This window comes from Bubalus kerabau, chromosome 17, assembly GCF_029407905.1.
Source record: "Bubalus kerabau isolate K-KA32 ecotype Philippines breed swamp buffalo chromosome 17, PCC_UOA_SB_1v2, whole genome shotgun sequence".
NCBI lineage: Eukaryota > Metazoa > Chordata > Mammalia > Artiodactyla > Bovidae > Bubalus > Bubalus kerabau.
Genome location: NC_073640.1, coordinates 70,761,824 through 70,779,271, shown reverse-complemented (window position 1 = coordinate 70,779,271; position 17,448 = coordinate 70,761,824). Strand labels below are relative to the sequence as shown.

Genomic DNA, 17,448 nt, shown 5'->3' with positions numbered 1-17,448 from the left:
TCAGAGCTGCAATCAGGTGTGCCTTTGGGCCTCAGGCTTCCGAGCAAAGGGTGGGCTCAGCTCCCTGTACCAGAGCGGTCAGCTGTGGTCAGCGAGGCCTCATGGCACTGCCTCCCATGCCTGGGAGAAGCCTTTCCCCTGCCTGTTACCCTCCCCACCCAGGTTCTGTGCACTTCATGGAATACCCATGTTTCACCAGTGGTGCCAGAACAAACCCAGGTCCACTGGTTCTGAGTGTGCAATCCCTATCAAAACCACAGCCGACATTCTGAGCAGAAACTAACAGGCTGACCCTAAATTCATAGACATGCAGAACACAACAGGGAAAACAATTGTGCTAAGAAACAAAGTTGCACTTTCCTTACTAAACTTCAAAAATTTCTAAAAAGCCAAGGTAATCACGACAGTGTGGTCCTGTCATTAGGACAGAAATATAGATCAACAGATTTAAGAGACCAAAATAGCCTTAACTGATTTCCAACAAAAATATAATGTGGAAAGATGGCCTTTTCAGCAAATGGTTCTGGGAAAACTAGACATTCACATGCAAAAAAATAAATTCAAACCCCTATCTCAACTATACGTAAAAGTTACCATGAAAAAGACCATAAATGTAAGAGCTAAGACTATAAAATTTATAGAAGAAAACAGAGGAGAACTTTTTGACTTTTGGCTAGGCAAATAATTTTTTTAGGTATGATACAAAGACAATATATAAATAGAAAAACTAATATATTAGACAATGAGTGTAAAATTTAACATCAAAATGTAAAATTTGCTCTTCAAAACACATCATTAAGAAACTTTCCTGCTGGCCCAGTGGCTAAGACTCTGCGCTCCCCATGCAGGGGGCCTGGGTTCGACCTCTGGTCGGGGAACTAGACCCCACATGCCACAATGAACCCCCGGCACAGCCAAATAAACAAATCTTTTTGTAAAAAGACACCATTCAGAACATTAAAAGATGCGCACACAGCCTGGACTGGAGGGGAGTCTGGCGGGGGTGACAAGGGAGATATGTGTATGTAGGGCTTAGTCCCTTCACCATTCACCTGAAACCACGACAACTATGTCTGTTAACTGGCTACCCCCCAATGCAAAATAAAAAGTTTTTTTTTTTAATAAAAAACACAAATAAATAAAATAAAAGTTAAAAAAAATGAGCCACAGACTGAGAAAAAATACTTAGAAAATACTTACACATGGTTTCTAAATACAGAATCTATGAAGAACTTTATGGCTCAAAGATAAAGACAACCCAATTAGAAATAAGGAAAAGATCTGAATAGACGTTTCACCGAAGGAAACAGACTGTTAACACGCACGTGAAAATACCATTGTTTATGAGAAAAATGTAGATCAAAAGCCCAATGAGATGACTGCTTCAAGGGTAGAGAGTTTCAGTTCAAGATAATAAAAATGTTCTGAAGAAGTACAGGGGTTAAAGTGGCACAACTGAATGAATGCCACTGAACCATACGCTTAACAATGGTTAAAGTGGCAAGTGTTGTGTATATTTTGCCATGACTTTTAACGCCGTTGCGATACCATTTCGCACCACCAGGATGACAGCGCCAAGCTGTCTAGGTGTTGGCCGGGTGGAAGAGCTGCAGTCCTACAGTGCTGCTGGGGTATAAAGGGCACAGACCCTTTGGGAAATGGTTTGGGAGCTTCCAAGGAGTTAAACATAAATTTGCCAGGCTTCCCTGCTGGGCCAGTGGTTGACAGCCTGCCTGCCAATGCAGGCGGCATGTGTTCGATCCCTGGTCCAGGAGGATCTTCTATGTCTCGGGGCAACTAAACCCGTGCACCACAACTACCGAAGCCCTTGCTCTCTATAGCCTGTGGTCCACAACCACAGAAGCCACCGCGACGAGAAGCCTGAACATTACAACGAAGCGGAGCCCCCACGCGCTGCCGGAGGACAAGTGACGGAGGGAAACGTCACAGGTCCGGACTGGGCCACCCGATCAGAAAATAACCAAGGTGAACGATCTGCTGCTACTCAGGCTGTGATGCTTTTGATCTTGGACCATGGCTGTCAAGGTCCCAAGGCAAACAGCGCTGCGGTTGTTTACACGGTGGTCTGGGAGGAGAAGCAGGTGGACACAGCCACCACGAGGGCCAGCAGCGCCTCTCCTGGGGAAGATGACAGCCTGACCTGGTGAAGACAGCACCACATACCAGCAGAGGCCTCACTGGCCTCACTAAGGAGACCTATTTCTTCCCCAAAAAAAGGCACATGCTCTTGTCCTCAAAAGTCACTGGGTCCTGCAACACCAGGCAAGGGGCACAAGAATATGATCTAAGCACTGGCACTGGACCCAGGCCCCCAGTCTTCGTCCTGCCCACACCTCCCCTTGCGTCTCCAAAACCCCGTCCCCTGACACCCCTGCTCGCCCTTTCATCTCTGAGGGTGTGGGCCCTCCTCCTGGGTGTGCACTGTCCCCACATCCACCAGAGTTTAGACAGTTTCTCTTTCCTGCACCCACCTCCTCCACTCGGAGACTGGTCCTTCATCTGGACATCCCACACTCATCTCAGGGCCCATCTGGAACCACAAGCTGAGATTTCCCTTCCAAAATCCCATCTCAGGACATAACCTGGTCCAGGCCACCAGGGCAGGGCAGTCTAGACATCAGGAAGCTAAATGGAAATTTCCTGTTCACCGGCACGCGGGTCAGCTCCACCTAGAGCTCTCCAGACAACTCAGATTCTACTCCCACATAATCCAACTGCTACTCTTCTGCCAAACATACTCCTTCTCCCAACCTCCGCTCTCCATCTCATTCTTTATCTGTAACACTTGGGATAGTCCTTTATCCTCCACTACATTCACTCTCCACTCGTAAATGGAAATCCCATCGATTCCACTCTGAAAATCGTATCGGGAATCTGATTATTTCTCCCACCTCTCCTATTTCTATTCTCGAGAGGTCACCGGAGAAACATTTGCAGCAGCACCCTCCTGAAGCTGCCTGCTTTCAGCCCCCACCACAACTCCGTGTTCACGCAGTTGCAAAATCCTAACTCAGATCATGGCCATCCATATGCTAATGAAAATCTGTGGCTCCCAGATTCCAAAGCCCGTCAACAGAGGTGGGACTCCCATGCTCACGCTGTCGGTTCCCGGCAGTGGAGACTGCAGAATTTTCCCGAATGCTCCCAGGCCAGTCTCACCTCCGAGTCTTCGCACATGCACATCCCTCCGCCTGCACCCTCCACATTTTATCACACTGGACTCTGAAATGCAGACTTCCACCTACGAACGCCCCAGTGTCCTGAGCACCGAAGCCTGGGGTTCAGTAGGGGACCTGCGGCACTGGGGTTCAGAGTCCACCCAGGTGGAGGCCAAGAGACCCTACTTCACCCGGCTCTCTTATCATGCCCGCAGTCCAGCTACATGCTGGGTCATGACCTCGGAACGGGTGGCTTTGGAGCCTGGGGCCCTTCTCCGTAAAGCGGATACGACGCACAGGGCGACGACTCCGGGTCGGCCACGGGCACAGACGCCTTGACGGACGACCCGGAGAACAACCCCGCGCCGGGCGGTCCCCCGACAGCCGAGGAAACAAGACCCCGGGGAGACAGGACGTTTGCTGAGGTCACGGGACATACAGGGCACAGTTGGGACCTCCTAGGCTGTCGTACCTGCCACTCCCGTTTCCGCGGGCCTGAGGAGCCCCCTGGACACCAGCCACGGTCCTACAACCAGGTCCATCCGCCCGCGACCGACGGAGAAGCAGGACAGAGAAGCAACCATCTGAACCCAGAAGTCCCGCCCTCCAAGGCGTGGCCGTCCCGGAAACGCCTATTTCCTGGGCTATCATTGGTCAATACTGGTGTAAGCGCACGGCGAGGGAAGTTCTGGGTAGTGTAGTTCATGTCGCGTGAGCCGTGATGCGGTGCGTCCAGCCTAATCACCTAGGCAACGACTCGGCGGCACCGCGATAGGCTCAGGGAAAAGCGTCATAGACGTCCACGAGCCTGGAGCCAGTGAGGGTCAGGATTTGGGCGTTTTCGCCTGGCCTCAGAGCGTGGGGCGGGACTTCCGGCGTCGCCATTGCAGTCTTAGTTTTGTGCCTGGTGGGGCTTCAGGAGACACACCCTGGGACGTGAGGCGAAGGCCCCCAGGGGGACGTTCTGGGATCCTCTTCGCACCTTGGCACTTCCTTTTACCCTCGGCTCACCGCTCCTCCTTCCTAAGCCTCGGTTTTTCCGCGCCCCGCCTTCGTCCCAAGTTCCGGGGAGGCAGCTTGCGTTTCATACTGGGGACGGTCGAAGCACTGAGTGCGACCATCAACCTGCGTCACCCCTCCCAGTGTTTGCGGGGGGGGGTTCCGGTGAGCGCGCAGGCTCGTCACGGCCGCCGCCTGACACGGCCCCGCCCAGCCCACAGGCTGTGACCGGTCTTGCAGAGTCGCTGATGGACCCGAGGCAGGTGAGTGGCAGGTGAGAGGAGACAGGTCCTCACCTGCTGAGATCCCCGCCCTTGTGACACTGGGGTCTGTTAGGGGATGGTGGCGTCCCGAACTTGGCCTGCACATGAGTCTGGGCCCCTGAGAGTCACTTTCCCCTGGCATCCCGAACCTAGGCCAGAGGTTATGTGGAGCGGATCACATGGGATAAGATCTGGAAAGGTGTCCGTGACACAGACCAGTATGTGCCAATTGCTTGGAGGTGGGCGTAAGGTGACAGTGTTGAGGGAAACGACAGATCTCCATTTCTTCTGGTGGAAATAGAGAGCAGAGGGACTGGAGACAGGCCTGGAAAGGGAGGCTGGGGTGCTGGGCCTCTATTCTCAGTGTGGTGCGGGTCACGGGAAGTTTAGCGCAGAGGAGGAGGTGATCTGAATCAGATCTTAACAAGCCTGTGGATGCTGGGTGAGGAGACTGGAAGGTGGGATGAGGCTGGAGGCCCGAAGATCATGGAGGAGGTGACTGCAGTGGTCCCGGTGTGTGCTTTTGGTGGCTAGAGCAGGGAGGTGCCTGCAAGGTAGGAGAAGTGGTTGGCTCCTGGATGTAATTTTTAGGGTGGACTAGATTTCCTGATCACTTCATGGCAAATAGATGGGGAAACAGTGGCTGACTTTATTTTTCTGGGCTCCAAAATCACTGCAGATGGTGATTGCAGCCATGAAATTAAAAGACGCTTACTCTTTGAAAGGAAAGTTATGACCAACCTAGATAGCATATTCAAAAGCAGAGACATTACTTTGCCAACAAAGGTCCATCTAGTCAAGGCTGTGGTTTTTCCAGTGGTCATGTATGGATGTGAGAGTTGGACTATAAAGAAAGCTGAGCACCGAAGAATTGATGCTTTTGAACTGTGGTGTTGGAGAAGACTCCTGAAAGTCCCTTGGACTGCAAGGAGATCCAACCAGTCCATCCTAAAGGAGATCCATCCTGGGTGTTCATTGGAAGGACAGATGTTGAAGCTGAAACTCCAATACTTTGGCCACCTGATGCAAAGAGCTGACTCATTTGAAAAGACCCTAATGCTGGGAAAGATTGAGGGCAGGAGGAGAAGGGGATGACAGAGGATGAGATGGTTAGATGGCATCACCGACTCAATGGACATGGGTTTGGGTGAACTCTGGGAGTTGGTGATGGACCGGGAGGCCTGGTGTGCTGTGGTTCATTGGGTCACAAAGAGTCAGACACAACTGAGCAACTGAACTGAACTGAGATTTCCTGATATGTGGCAGGGAAATATGGTTGACCCTGAATATTTTTCGGATGTGGAAGATGGTTTGAGGAGTAGATTTCAGAGGGAAAATAACTGTTTTGGCCATATCATATTTGGAATGTTATTGAGACTACCAAATTGAGATGTCAAGTGTATTTCATGCCAGGTCGAAACGAGAGACGTCCGCCGGCGGGAGGCTTGTGCTTGCACACTGCGAGCTGGGTTCAGGATGATGAACAAGCCTCTGAGTAGAGTGTAGACCTGGGATGAAAAAATGAAGCACAGGGTCTTCCTTGGTGGTCCAGTGGCCAAGACTCCACGCTCTCAATGCAGGGGACCTGGGTTCAGTCCCTGGTCAGGGAACTAGATTCTACCTGCCACAACTAAGATCCCACACAGTGCAACTAAAACACAGCACAGCCAAATAAAGAAATACAAAAAAAAAAAAAAAGGCACATAAGTAAGGTAGGATGACAGTGGGCCTGAACTTAGATTGTTTTACCTTTCTACATCTCACAGGGTTTTCTGGCCATTCTCCTTACGTCCAGGGGGGTTTATTAGGCTGCTGGAGTATCAGAGACAAAAAGGCTCAGCCAAGCTAAGTGTTGCCACACCAAGAGTGGGGACAAGCAGGTCAAGGATTTGTGTATTAGGAAGGGCAAGGACAGCTATGACTGGTGAAGGGACAGCATGCATAAGGTTAGAGCTGGAAGAGAATAAGGGTGTTTGAGATTATTACTCCTGGTTCTGGGGTGCAAGATTGGAGCAACAGAGCCAAGAAGGGAGGCTTTATCTAGAGAGGTGATGGCTGTCTCTGTTAGTGGGAAGTTTTTGCAGTCAAGGACAGTCCAAGGTTAGCATCGGATCCTGCCTGCCTCTGTTGGCAAGCTAAGTGCATAGTGGTAAACGAGTACAGGGGAACGTGCCTGTGGTGTGGCCAGGGAGAGGGACGATGATACTGTGGGATGTGGGAAGTAGAGGTTTGAGGATTGATGTGTACGTGGTAAGGGAATGAGGCCTGATACAGAGGCTTAAGGAAGAAAAGAGAGCCCAGATTTTCTTAGATTTGGGAGGTGAGACCTGAAGGACACAAGGGAAGTTGGTTAGTAGGGAGAGGGGTGTCATATGACAACTTAGAGCTCAAACAGCATCCATCTACCCACCTTCCTTTTGTCTTTCTCGTTAGGATTGGTCTGAAAACAGTGGCCAGTGGGACTGTGAGGAGAGCGGGGCACCAGTGGGGCCAGCACCTGTGGTCTTCTCAAAGGTGAGGGCCTGGTGAAGGGGGTGAGCTGCAGGCAGGTGGAGGGAGGATGGACGGGAGTCATGAGGAGAAGAGATGCCAGCGGGACACGGGGCAGAACACTGAGTCGCACATCAAGGGCCTGAATGTGCCTGCTGGACCGTTTGTTTGTTTTCCAGCCCACCTATTGGCCCCCTGGCCTTGCTGTCTCCTCATGGGGAAGCCTGGTGGCCTTCGAGGAGGTGGCCATGCACTTTTCCAGGGAGGAGTGGGAGCTCCTCGATGAGGCCCAGAGGCAGCTGTACCACACTGTGATGCTGGAGACCTTGGAGCTTGTGACCTCACTTGGTAAGGCCCTCATTCCCTTCCCTGGCCTGTGGGCCAGCATCTGCCTTTTGTCTTCTCCCCATCCCCAAGCTGGACCAGGGACACTGCTTCCTGCCCGGGTTTCATGTTGTAGCTGCTGTGAGTGCTGGGCCTGGGCTGTGTGCACCCCCGTTTCTCCCTGAGCAGCCTCATGAGGAGTCCTAACAGCTATTAGGTCCCACAGGGGCCTTGTAGGAGCAGAGGTTGGGGATCGGCATTCTGGCCTGCCTGAAGGGTCCTGCTCAACTTGACCAGTGCCTGCCTGGCTGATCTAGTGTGGGGCCATGCCGAGGTTCTGCCCCTTCCCCAGAGACTTTTTTAAATGGCTTTACTGATATATATCATAACATTCACCCTTTTATTTTTTTTTTACAAAAATGAATTTTAACGTCCACCCTTTTAAAGTGTACGGTTTAGTGGGTTTTCATGTTTTCAGTGTATAAATCTCACCATACTCCATAGAACTTCTTGAAGAGAACATAGGCAAAATATTCTTTGACATAAATCATACCAGTGTTTTCTTAAGTCAGTCTCCCAAAGCAATGAAATAAAAACAAACAAATGGAACCTAATAAAACTTACAAGTTTTTCCACAGCAAAGGAAACCATAAAAAAAATGAAAATACAACTTAGAAACTGTGAGAAAATATTTGTAAATGATATGATTGACAAGGGTTTTAATTTCCAAAATATACAAACAGCTCATACAACTCAATAACAAGAAAATAACCCCATTGAAAAAATGGGCAGAAGACCTAAATAGACATTTCTCCAAAGAAGACATATAGATGGCCAAAAAGCATGTAAAAACATGCTCAACACTGCTTATTATTCAGTTCAGTTCAGTTCAGTCGCTCAGTCGTGTCCAACTCTTTGCAACCCCATGAATCGCAGCACGCCAGGCCTCCCTGTCCATCACCAACTCCCGGAGTTCACCCAGACTCACGTCCATTGACTCAGTGATGCCATCCAGCCATCTCATCCTCTGTCGTCCCCTTCTCCTCCTGCCCCCAATCCCTCCCACCATCAGAGTCTTTTCCAATGAGTCAACTCTTCACATGAGGTGGCCAAAGTACTGAAGTTTCAGCTTTAGTATCATTCCTTCCAAAGAAATCCCAGGGGTGATCTCCTTCAGAATGCACTGGTTGGATCTCTTTGAAGTCCAAGGGACTCTCAAGAGTCTTCTCCAACACCACAGTTCAAAAGCATCAATTCTTCGGCGCTCAGCCTTCTTCACAGTCCAACTCTCATGTACATGACCACTGGAAAAACCATAGCCTTGACTAGACGAACCTTTGTTGGCAAATTAATGTCTCTGCTTTTGAATATGCTATCTAGGTTGGTCATAACTTTCCTTCCAAGGAGTAAGCATTTTTAATTTCATGGCTGCAGTCACCATCTGCAGTGATTTTGGAGCCCCCCAAAATAAAGTCTGTCACTGTTTCCCCATATATTTGCCATGAAGTGATGGGACCAGATGCCATGATCTTTATTTTCTGAATGTTGAGTTTTAAGCCAACTTTTTCACTCTCCACTTTCACTGTCATCAAGAGGCTTTTTAGTTCCTCTTCACTTTCTGCCATAAGGGTGGTGTCATCTGCATATCTGAGGTTATTGATGTTTCTCCCAGCAGTCTTGATTCCAGCTTGTGCTTCTTCCAGCCCAGCGTTTCTCATGATGTACTCTGCATATAAGTGAAATAAGCAGGGTGACAATATACAGCCTTGACGTACTCCTTTTCCTATTTGGAACCAGTCTGTTGTTCCATGTCCAGTTCTAACTGTTGCTTCCTGATCTGCATACAGATTTCTCAAGAGGCAGGTCAGGTGGTGTGGTATTCCCATCTCTTTCAGAATTTTCCACAGTTTATTGTGATCCACACAGTCAAAGGCTTTGGCATAGTCAATAAAGCAGAAATAGATGTTTTTCTGGCACTCTCTTGCTTTTTCCATGATCCAGCGGATGTTGGCAATTTGGTCTCTGGTTCCTCTGCCTTTTCTAAAACCAGCTTGAACATCACATATTGCTGGTTCACATATTGCTGAAGCCTGGCTTGGAGAATTTTGAGCATTACTTTGCTAGCGTGTGAGATGAGTGCAGTTGTGCGGTAGTTTGAGCATTCTTTGGCATTGCCTTTCTTTTATTATTTTTTGCTTATTATTAGAGAAATTCAAATGAAAACTAGAATGAGGTGTCACCTCACACCAGTCAGAATAGCCATCATTAAAAAGTCTACGGATAACAAATGGTAGAGAGCATGTGGAAAAAGGAGCCCTCCTGCACTATTGATGGGAATGCAAATTGGTGCAGCCACTATGGAAGACATTATGGAGGTTCCTGAAAAAATGAAAACTCGAGTTGCCATATGATCCAGCAATCTCACTCCTGGGCATATATTTGGAGAAAAAACAGCAATTCGAAAGGATAAGTTTACTCCAATGTTCATTGTAGCACTATTTACAATAGCCAGGACATGGAAGCAACATAAATTCTATCGACAGATGAATGGAAAAGAAGATGTGGTGTATGTATACAATGGAATGCTACTCAGCCATAAAAAAGAAATAATGCCACTTGCTGTAACGTGGGTGAACCTAGAGACTATCATACTAAGTGATGTAAGTCATAAGGAGAAAAGACAAGTACCATGTGATATCTCTTATATGTGGAATCTAAAATACAACACAAATGAACATATCTGTGAAACAGAAAAAGTCTCACAGATATAGAGAACAGACTTGTTGCCAACGGTGGGGGCTGGGAGAGGGATGGATTGGCATTAGGAAATACAACCTATTATATATAGAATGGATAAACATTAGGTCCTACTGTATAGCACAGCGAACTATAATAGGGAAGAATATGAAAAAGAACATATGTATAACTGAGGCAGTTTGCTTTATGGCAGAACTTAACAATAAATTTTTTTATTTTTTTTAAATTAAGGATAATAAACAAATGGACTTCCCTGGTGGCTCAGACGGTAAAGCGACTGCCTACAATGCGGGAGACCCGGGTTCATTCCCTGGGTCGGGAAGATCTCCTGGAGAAGGAAATGGCAACCCACTCCAGTATTCTTGCCTGGAAAAATCCCACGGATGGAGGAGCCTGGTAGGCTACAGTCCATGGGGTCGCAAAGAGTCGGACACAACTGAGCGACTTCACTTTCACTTTTTCAATAAACTACTATCACCATACTCTTAATTCTAAACATTTTCATTACCTAAAGAGAAACTCTGTACCCTTTAGCAGTCACTCTTCATCCTCCCTCATCCTGTCCTGAGTCCTAGGCAACCACTAATCTACTTTCTGACTATACAGATTTGCTTATTCTATTAATAGATATTTTATACAAATGGAATTATGCCATATGTGTTTTCCGTGACTGGCTTTTACTTGGCATAATGTTGTTGAGGTTCATCCATGTTATAGAACATATCAATAATCTTTCATTTTTATGGCTGAATAATCCAGCATATAGGTATACCAGTTTTGTTTATCCATTCATCAGCTGATGGACATTTGGCTTTTTTCCACTTTTTGACTGTTAGAAAAATTATGGCTGTTACAGACGTTCGTGTACAAGCTTTTGTGTAGATACATGTCATTTCTCTTCCGTAAATGCATAGCAGTGAAATTCCCAAAGTGTTTCCCAATTGGCGGCGTCATTTTACATCCCACTGCAGTTTATGAGTGTTTCAGTTTCTCTACTTCCTCATCAAAAACTTGTTACTATCTTTTTTTCTTAAAGCTATCCTGGTGAGTTTAAAGTGGTATCTCATTGTGGTTTGAGCTTGCATTTCTGTAAAGACTAATGGGCTTCCCCGGTGGTGCAGTGATAAAGAATCTGCCTGCCAGTGCAGGAGATGGAAGAGATGTGGGTTCGATCCCTGAGTCAGGAAGATCCCCTGGAGTAGGAAATGCCAACCCGCTCCAGTATTTTTGCCTGGAAAATTCCATGGACAGAGGAGCCTGACAGGCTGTAGTGCATGGGGTCACAAAGAGTTGGACATGACTTGAGCACACGCTGTGCACACAATACTAATGATGTTGAGCTTCTTTCCATTTACTTTTTGTCCATTTGTGTATATGTATCTTTTTTTGAAAAATGTCTTTTCAGGTCCTTTACCTCTGAGTTCTTGCCTCTGTTGAGGGCCCTATCCCGCCAATGAGCCTTTCACTCTAACTCTGCCCCACCTGGCCTATCGGCAAATCCTTGGCCCACTCCTGTATGTGTCAGTGATACATTTCTAAGGAAGTCACCCTTTTCACTAAGTGGCATGCTCACGTTAACCAGAAATTTCTCGGCTTTCAGGCTGTTGGCCTGTGGTGGGAGACGAGGAGGTGCCTTCTGAGAAGAGCGCTTCTGGAGAAGCCGTGTCACAGCTCAGAACTCCCAGTGCGCCTCCTTCCACGCAGGAGGCTGACGGCCGCGGCACGTGTGAGCCACTCTCGAGAGACAGTTTGCAGCTGGACGACCATCAAAGACATAGTGGGGAGACCTCCTGCACATGTTTAGCATATGGAAGAGAGTTTTGGTTTGGTGCGAATCTTCACCAGCATCCAGAGTACAATGGAGAAAAGCCTTTCCAATGTAACAGAGACAGGGACTTGTTTGTAAAAAGCTCAACAGGCTCTTTGTCAGAGAAACCCATTACATGTGGGTTAGGTGGCCAGGATGTCTCAGACGGCCATGACCTCCAACCCCCAAGCATGGATGGCAGTGGGGAGCCACATAGCAGCACAAAGGTCAGGGAGGCCTCACTGCACCTTTTCAATTCTGGGCAGCTCCCAGACGTCCAGTCCTCACAGAAGCCCTTCAACTGCAGTGACAGTGGGAAAGCGTTCCAGAAGACTTCTGTCCTCAGCCACCAGAGCGCTCACTCTGAAGAGACACCATTTAGATGCGCAAGAGTTGAAAATTCCTTAGAGGAGAAATCAGCCCTTATTAGTGACCAATGGTTTCACACTGGAGAAACATCTCATGTATGTAAAGAGTGTGGCAAGGCTTTCAGTCACCCATATAAACTGAGGAAGCATCAGAAATTCCACACAGGAGTAAAAGATTATGCATGCAGCGACTGTGGGAAAACTTTCAGCCACAAACTCACCCTTATTCATCACCAGAGAATCCACACAGGAGAAAGGCCTTATGAATGCAGTGAATGTGGGAAAGCCTTCAATAACAGGTCACACCTCGCTCGGCATGAGAAAGTTCACACAGGAGAAAGGCCTTTCAAGTGCAGCAAATGTGGAAGAGCCTTCAGCCAAAGCTCCAATTTCCTTCGGCACCAGAAAGTCCACACCCACATAAAACCTTATGAGTGCAGTCAGTGTGGTAAAGCCTTCAGTCGCAGCTCTGCGCTCATGCAGCACTGGAGAGTTCATACTGGAGAACGGCCGTTTGAGTGCAGTGAGTGTGGGAGAGCTTTTAACAACAACTCCAACCTTGCTCAGCACCAGAAGGTTCACACCGGAGAACGGCCTTTCGGATGCAGTGAATGTGGGAGAGACTTTAGCCAAAGCTCTCACCTCCTTCGCCATCAGAAAGTCCACACCGGAGAACGGCCTTTCGCATGTGGTGAATGTGGGAAAACCTTCAGCAATAGCTCCACCCTCATTCAACACCAGAAAGTACATACTGGACAAAGGCCTTACAGGTGCAGTGAGTGCAGAAAAGCCTTCAGTCGCAACTCCAGCCTGGTTCAGCACTGGAGAACTCACACTGGGGAAAAGCCTTATGAGTGCAGTGAATGTGGGAAGGCCTTTGCTCACAGTTCCAGTCTGATTGAGCACTGGAGAGTTCACACCAGAGAAAGGCCTTATGAGTGTAATGAATGTGGGAAGTTCTTTAGCCAAAAGTCCATTCTTACGAAGCATCAGAAAGTTCACACTGGGGAAAGGCCTTATGAGTGCACTAAATGTGGCAAGTTCTTTAGCCGTAAGTCCAGCCTCATCTATCACTGGAGAGTTCACACTGGGGAAAGGCCTTACGAGTGCAGTGCATGCGGGAGAGCCTTCAGCAGTAACTCTCACCTCATTCGTCACCAGAGAGTGCACACACAGGAAAGGCCCTATGAATGCAGCCAGTGTGGGAAAGCCTTTAGTGAAAGATCCACACTTGTTCGACACCAGATAGTTCACACCAGAGAAAGGACTTATGAGTGTGGCCACTGTGGGAAAATCTTCAGTCGCCTCTGCAACCTTGCACAGCACAGAAGGATCCACAGCTGAATGGAGCCTTATGGAGATGGTCTTTGGGAGATCTTCAGCCACATCAAACTTCAGGCAGCAGACTACAAAGAAATTCCCTAATGTGTCACTGATATGGAAATGCCTTTAGAAGCTACCCTGCCCTTTCTGAGTGGCCTAGGAACCTACACAGCACTGTCTCCCCTCTGGAGCGTAAACCTCTTTCTAGCTGCCTGTGGCCTCTGAGAGGGTCAGGGAATGAACTGACCCCGTGTTGGTTGAGAGATTCATTAATAAAGACACATGACAGTCCTACACGTTATGTACCTAACAGTGCTTCAGGGTACATGAAGCAAAAACTGATAGAACTGCAAGGAGCAATAGACAAACTCACAATTATACTTTGGGAAGTTCACACCCTCCCAGATAATCAGTAAAGGCGTGAAGACAACACTTTCAACCAGCTTGACCTAATCAATATTTATAGAACTTCCTGTCCAAGAGGACAGAATAGACATTTTTTTCACATGCACATAGAACATTTACCAATATGGAGCATATTCTGGGCCATAAAAGAAGGCCTGATAAAGGGATAAGAAATAATACACGGTATGGACCTTGACTATAACAGAATTCTATAAGAAATAAAGAACGGAATGATGTGTGGAAAACCCTCATTCAGAAACTGAATATCACACTTATAAATAATCCATGGTCAAAGATGAAATCAAAAGAAAAATTTGAAAGTACTTGGAATGAAAATGAAAACAGCATATCAAAATATGTGGGATGTACCTAAAACTGTACCAAGGGAGACATATGTGTATGTGTATATATATATGTGTGTGTGTGTGTGTGTGTGTCCATGTATACTGGTGAAATATTAATAAGCCTTATGGATTGTAGAAGAATCATTAAATGCCAGGTTTTTTAAAGTTCCAACAAAAGAAGCAGACATGACTCCAGGCCATGAAGTTTCTCTTCACTGAAAGGTAAAAGCCAACTGCAGGGTCATGCGAGCCCCCAGAAGACAGACAAGGCCAGACTTGGGGGGTCCTGAGATGAGGGGCACCAGGAGGGGCCTCCCTGACACACTGAAGGGCCCTTCACAGCCCTGCTCACAGCTGCCAGTTGTGTGCTTTCTTGAGGGATGTCTGTCTCCCATGTCTTAGTCCATTCCAACTGATGTAACAAATACCATAAACTGGAAGGCTTAAAAATAACAAATTTCTCACAGTCCTGGAGACTAGAAAATCCAAGATCACAGTGCCAGGATATTTGGTGACAGGTGAGGATCCTGGTTGACAGCCATCCTCTGTGTCCTCACAGTGAAGGAGAAGGGGTCCTTGGGGGCCTCTTATGAGACCACTAATCTCAGTCACAAGGGTTCCTCCCTCATGACCTCTTCAACCTCCCAAAGGCCCCACCTCTAAATACAGAACACTGATGGGTTAGGGTTTAACCTAGGTATTGGGGGACACAGCGTTCGGTATACACCACCCTACTACAATGTCAGTTTCACGCATGAGGGGCCTGTGGATTTCGTCCTGCCAGGGGAGTGAAGTCTCTAGGGCTCAGCAGCCGCTCACAGCCTGGGACAGGTGTGCCTGCACTCATGTGAGTGCAGGACGGGATAAGCACCACTCTTTCCCTGAGGTCTCCTACCTTCTCGCTCCCCAGGGTCAGCTCCGAGAGGGCTGTGATCTGGGCCAAGTACCGTCCCTCAGGGCCACCAGAGATCCCCCGGGGGTCCTACTGGGTGCCAGGCTTTTGCCTGAGCTCCGTGGTAGATGCATTTCATCTCCAGCTGATGTGCAATACAGAGATTTAATGTGCAAAGGGACTAAAGAACAGGGTCACTGCGGAGCAACCGCAGCTCTAAGAGAAATGAAGCACAGGTGAGAGTGACGGTGACGGCTGCTACTGCTTGCTTTTAGGTGGGAAGGAAAAGATCTGAGACGGGGACTCCAGGAACCTTTTCAGCCAGAAGGAGCAGCAGTGCAGAGGCACCTGGCAGAGATGACCCATGGAGGGACCACGGGGGAGAAGCAGGCCGAGAGGTCAGGAGACAGGTCATGCCGCCCTGTCAGTGGGGTGAGGAGTCTGGTCAGTCTGCCCTAACCCCCACCTGCCTGGACATCTGGGCCCTATTTGGCTCTGCCAGACTTTGACTCTGCTCCATACAGACCTCCATGCTCAAGGTGAAAGGTTGTTGCTGAATCACGTGACAACACCGGGATCCTTGGCCTCTGGAAGAGAAGAATTCAATCCGGGGCCAGAGACGAGGCTTGATCACTCAGAGCTTTTGTGTAGTAAAGTTTTATTAAAGTATAAAGGAGATAGAGAAAGCTTCTGACATAGACATCAGAAGGGGGTAGAAAGAGTACCCCTTTGCTAGTGTTAGCAATGGAGTTATATACTCTCCAATGAATCCAAAGAATGTCTGGAGGTTGTAAAGATCTCACCAGACCTACTCCCATAATTTACATTTTAAGATAGCAGAATTAGCCAGAAGGTTTAATCCAGAGACTACCTTCAGGCAGGATATATTATTGTTATATAATCCTTGTAAAGACCAGACCTACAACCTACCCCCATAATTTACATTTTAAGATAACATGATCAGCCAGGTTTAATCCAGAGACTGTCCTCAGGCAGGATACATAATCCTAAGGAATGTAGAGGAAAAAAGAAAGTTTGTCCTTTTTTCCTCCTTGAGAATTGCAGACCCCTCTCTCCTTGGGGACCCCTAGACTTCTTATCAACCTGCCTAGGAAATGACTTTCTCATTGTGGGCAAGGTCTGTGTCTCACTGGTATGATTATTTGGCTGCAGTGTTTGTTCTCTCTTTGGGAACTACAGATACCATGCTACGAGTAGATGCTTCGACTAATTTTACTCAACAGGCACTGCAAGATTCTCAAAAAGCTATTTCAGCTCTTAATGCTGAACAACCACAAATTAAGTGGTTTTACAAAACAGATTGGCTTTAGATATTTTGACAGCTGCCCAAGGAGAAATGTGTGCCAGTATTCATACCCAGTGCTGTACATACGTACCTGATATGAGCACTAATGTTACTTACTTTTCTAAACATGAACAAGATGACTGGGGCTATGAATACTCCTGAAGCCTCAGTTGCCTCACTTTGGGAGACGTTAACTAGTTCCCTATGATGGAAAACTATCTTAATGACAATAATTCTGATTGTTTTATTTTTGCTGTTTGCTCCCTACATCTGTAACTGTGTAATTGGATTTGTTTCTAGTCGCATGAAGGTTTTTAGGTTACGGATGGTGTCCAGGCTCCTAGGAGTGCCGCAGCCTCCTCCAGCTATTACTTGGGGCCCCTGGGTCAGAGGCCCTCAATATGAGGGTCATGAGAATATGTTGCCTCAACAATTTAGGGACTGCACCCCTAAACAGCAGGAAGTAGTTATGGGATGAAAATGACGTCCCTTTCCTTTGGCAGCATAATTCTCCTAAAAGAAAAGGGGGGAATGAGCGAGTCATTTCCTAGGCAGGTTGATAAAAAGTCTGGGGTCCCCAAGGAGAGAGGGGTCTGCAATTCTCAAGGAGGAAGAAACTTGGATTGGTGGTCAGGAAGCTCCTAGCCTTGCTAGGAATCGAAAGTTCGGAAGCTAGATGGCGCTCTAGCTACAAGAGCACCTCTGAGGTTAAAGGTTACTCGGAACTGCAATGGGGTTCCTTTCCTTTGGTAGCACTGAGTAGACGCGTATACTGATGTGGTGACGCTTGGAAGAAACATCTCAGTTTTATGTTCATATCGGTCTTATTGTGGTCAGGAATATACTCAGGGTCATGCACAGGCACCAAGGTGATGAATGTTTCCCCCAGCGGTTTAGCCTGGGAGGCATTCCGGAAGGTTACTCTGATTGCACCCCGGGTGGCATCAGAGGTAACGGTGAAGAGCTGGACGTCAGTTAGGGATGCCATCAG

The 17,448-nt window shown here is 47.7% G+C and overlaps 1 protein-coding gene across 5 annotated transcripts; it reads left to right on the top strand.

Annotated features, from left to right (window-relative positions):
• The first annotated feature begins 4,038 nt into the window (after positions 1 to 4,038).
• Positions 4,039 to 16,258, top strand: ZNF132 (zinc finger protein 132). 5 transcript variants are annotated; one of them, XM_055552115.1, is made up of 5 exons: positions 4,039 to 4,452; positions 6,875 to 6,955; positions 7,111 to 7,279; positions 11,613 to 14,481; positions 15,427 to 16,257. In XM_055552115.1, exons 3-4 carry the CDS (start codon positions 7,180 to 7,182, stop codon positions 13,529 to 13,531), a joined length of 2,019 nt encoding a protein of 672 aa, XP_055408090.1. In that variant the 5' UTR covers positions 4,039 to 4,452; positions 6,875 to 6,955; positions 7,111 to 7,179; the 3' UTR covers positions 13,532 to 14,481; positions 15,427 to 16,257. The 5 variants fall into 5 exon arrangements, with proteins under 5 accessions (XP_055408090.1, XP_055408089.1, XP_055408087.1 ...); XM_055552117.1 differs by having other exon boundaries at positions 4,081 to 4,441; positions 15,427 to 16,258; XM_055552114.1 differs by lacking the exon at positions 6,875 to 6,955 and having other exon boundaries at positions 4,039 to 4,441.
• Positions 16,259 to 17,448: the final 1,190 nt, after the last annotated feature.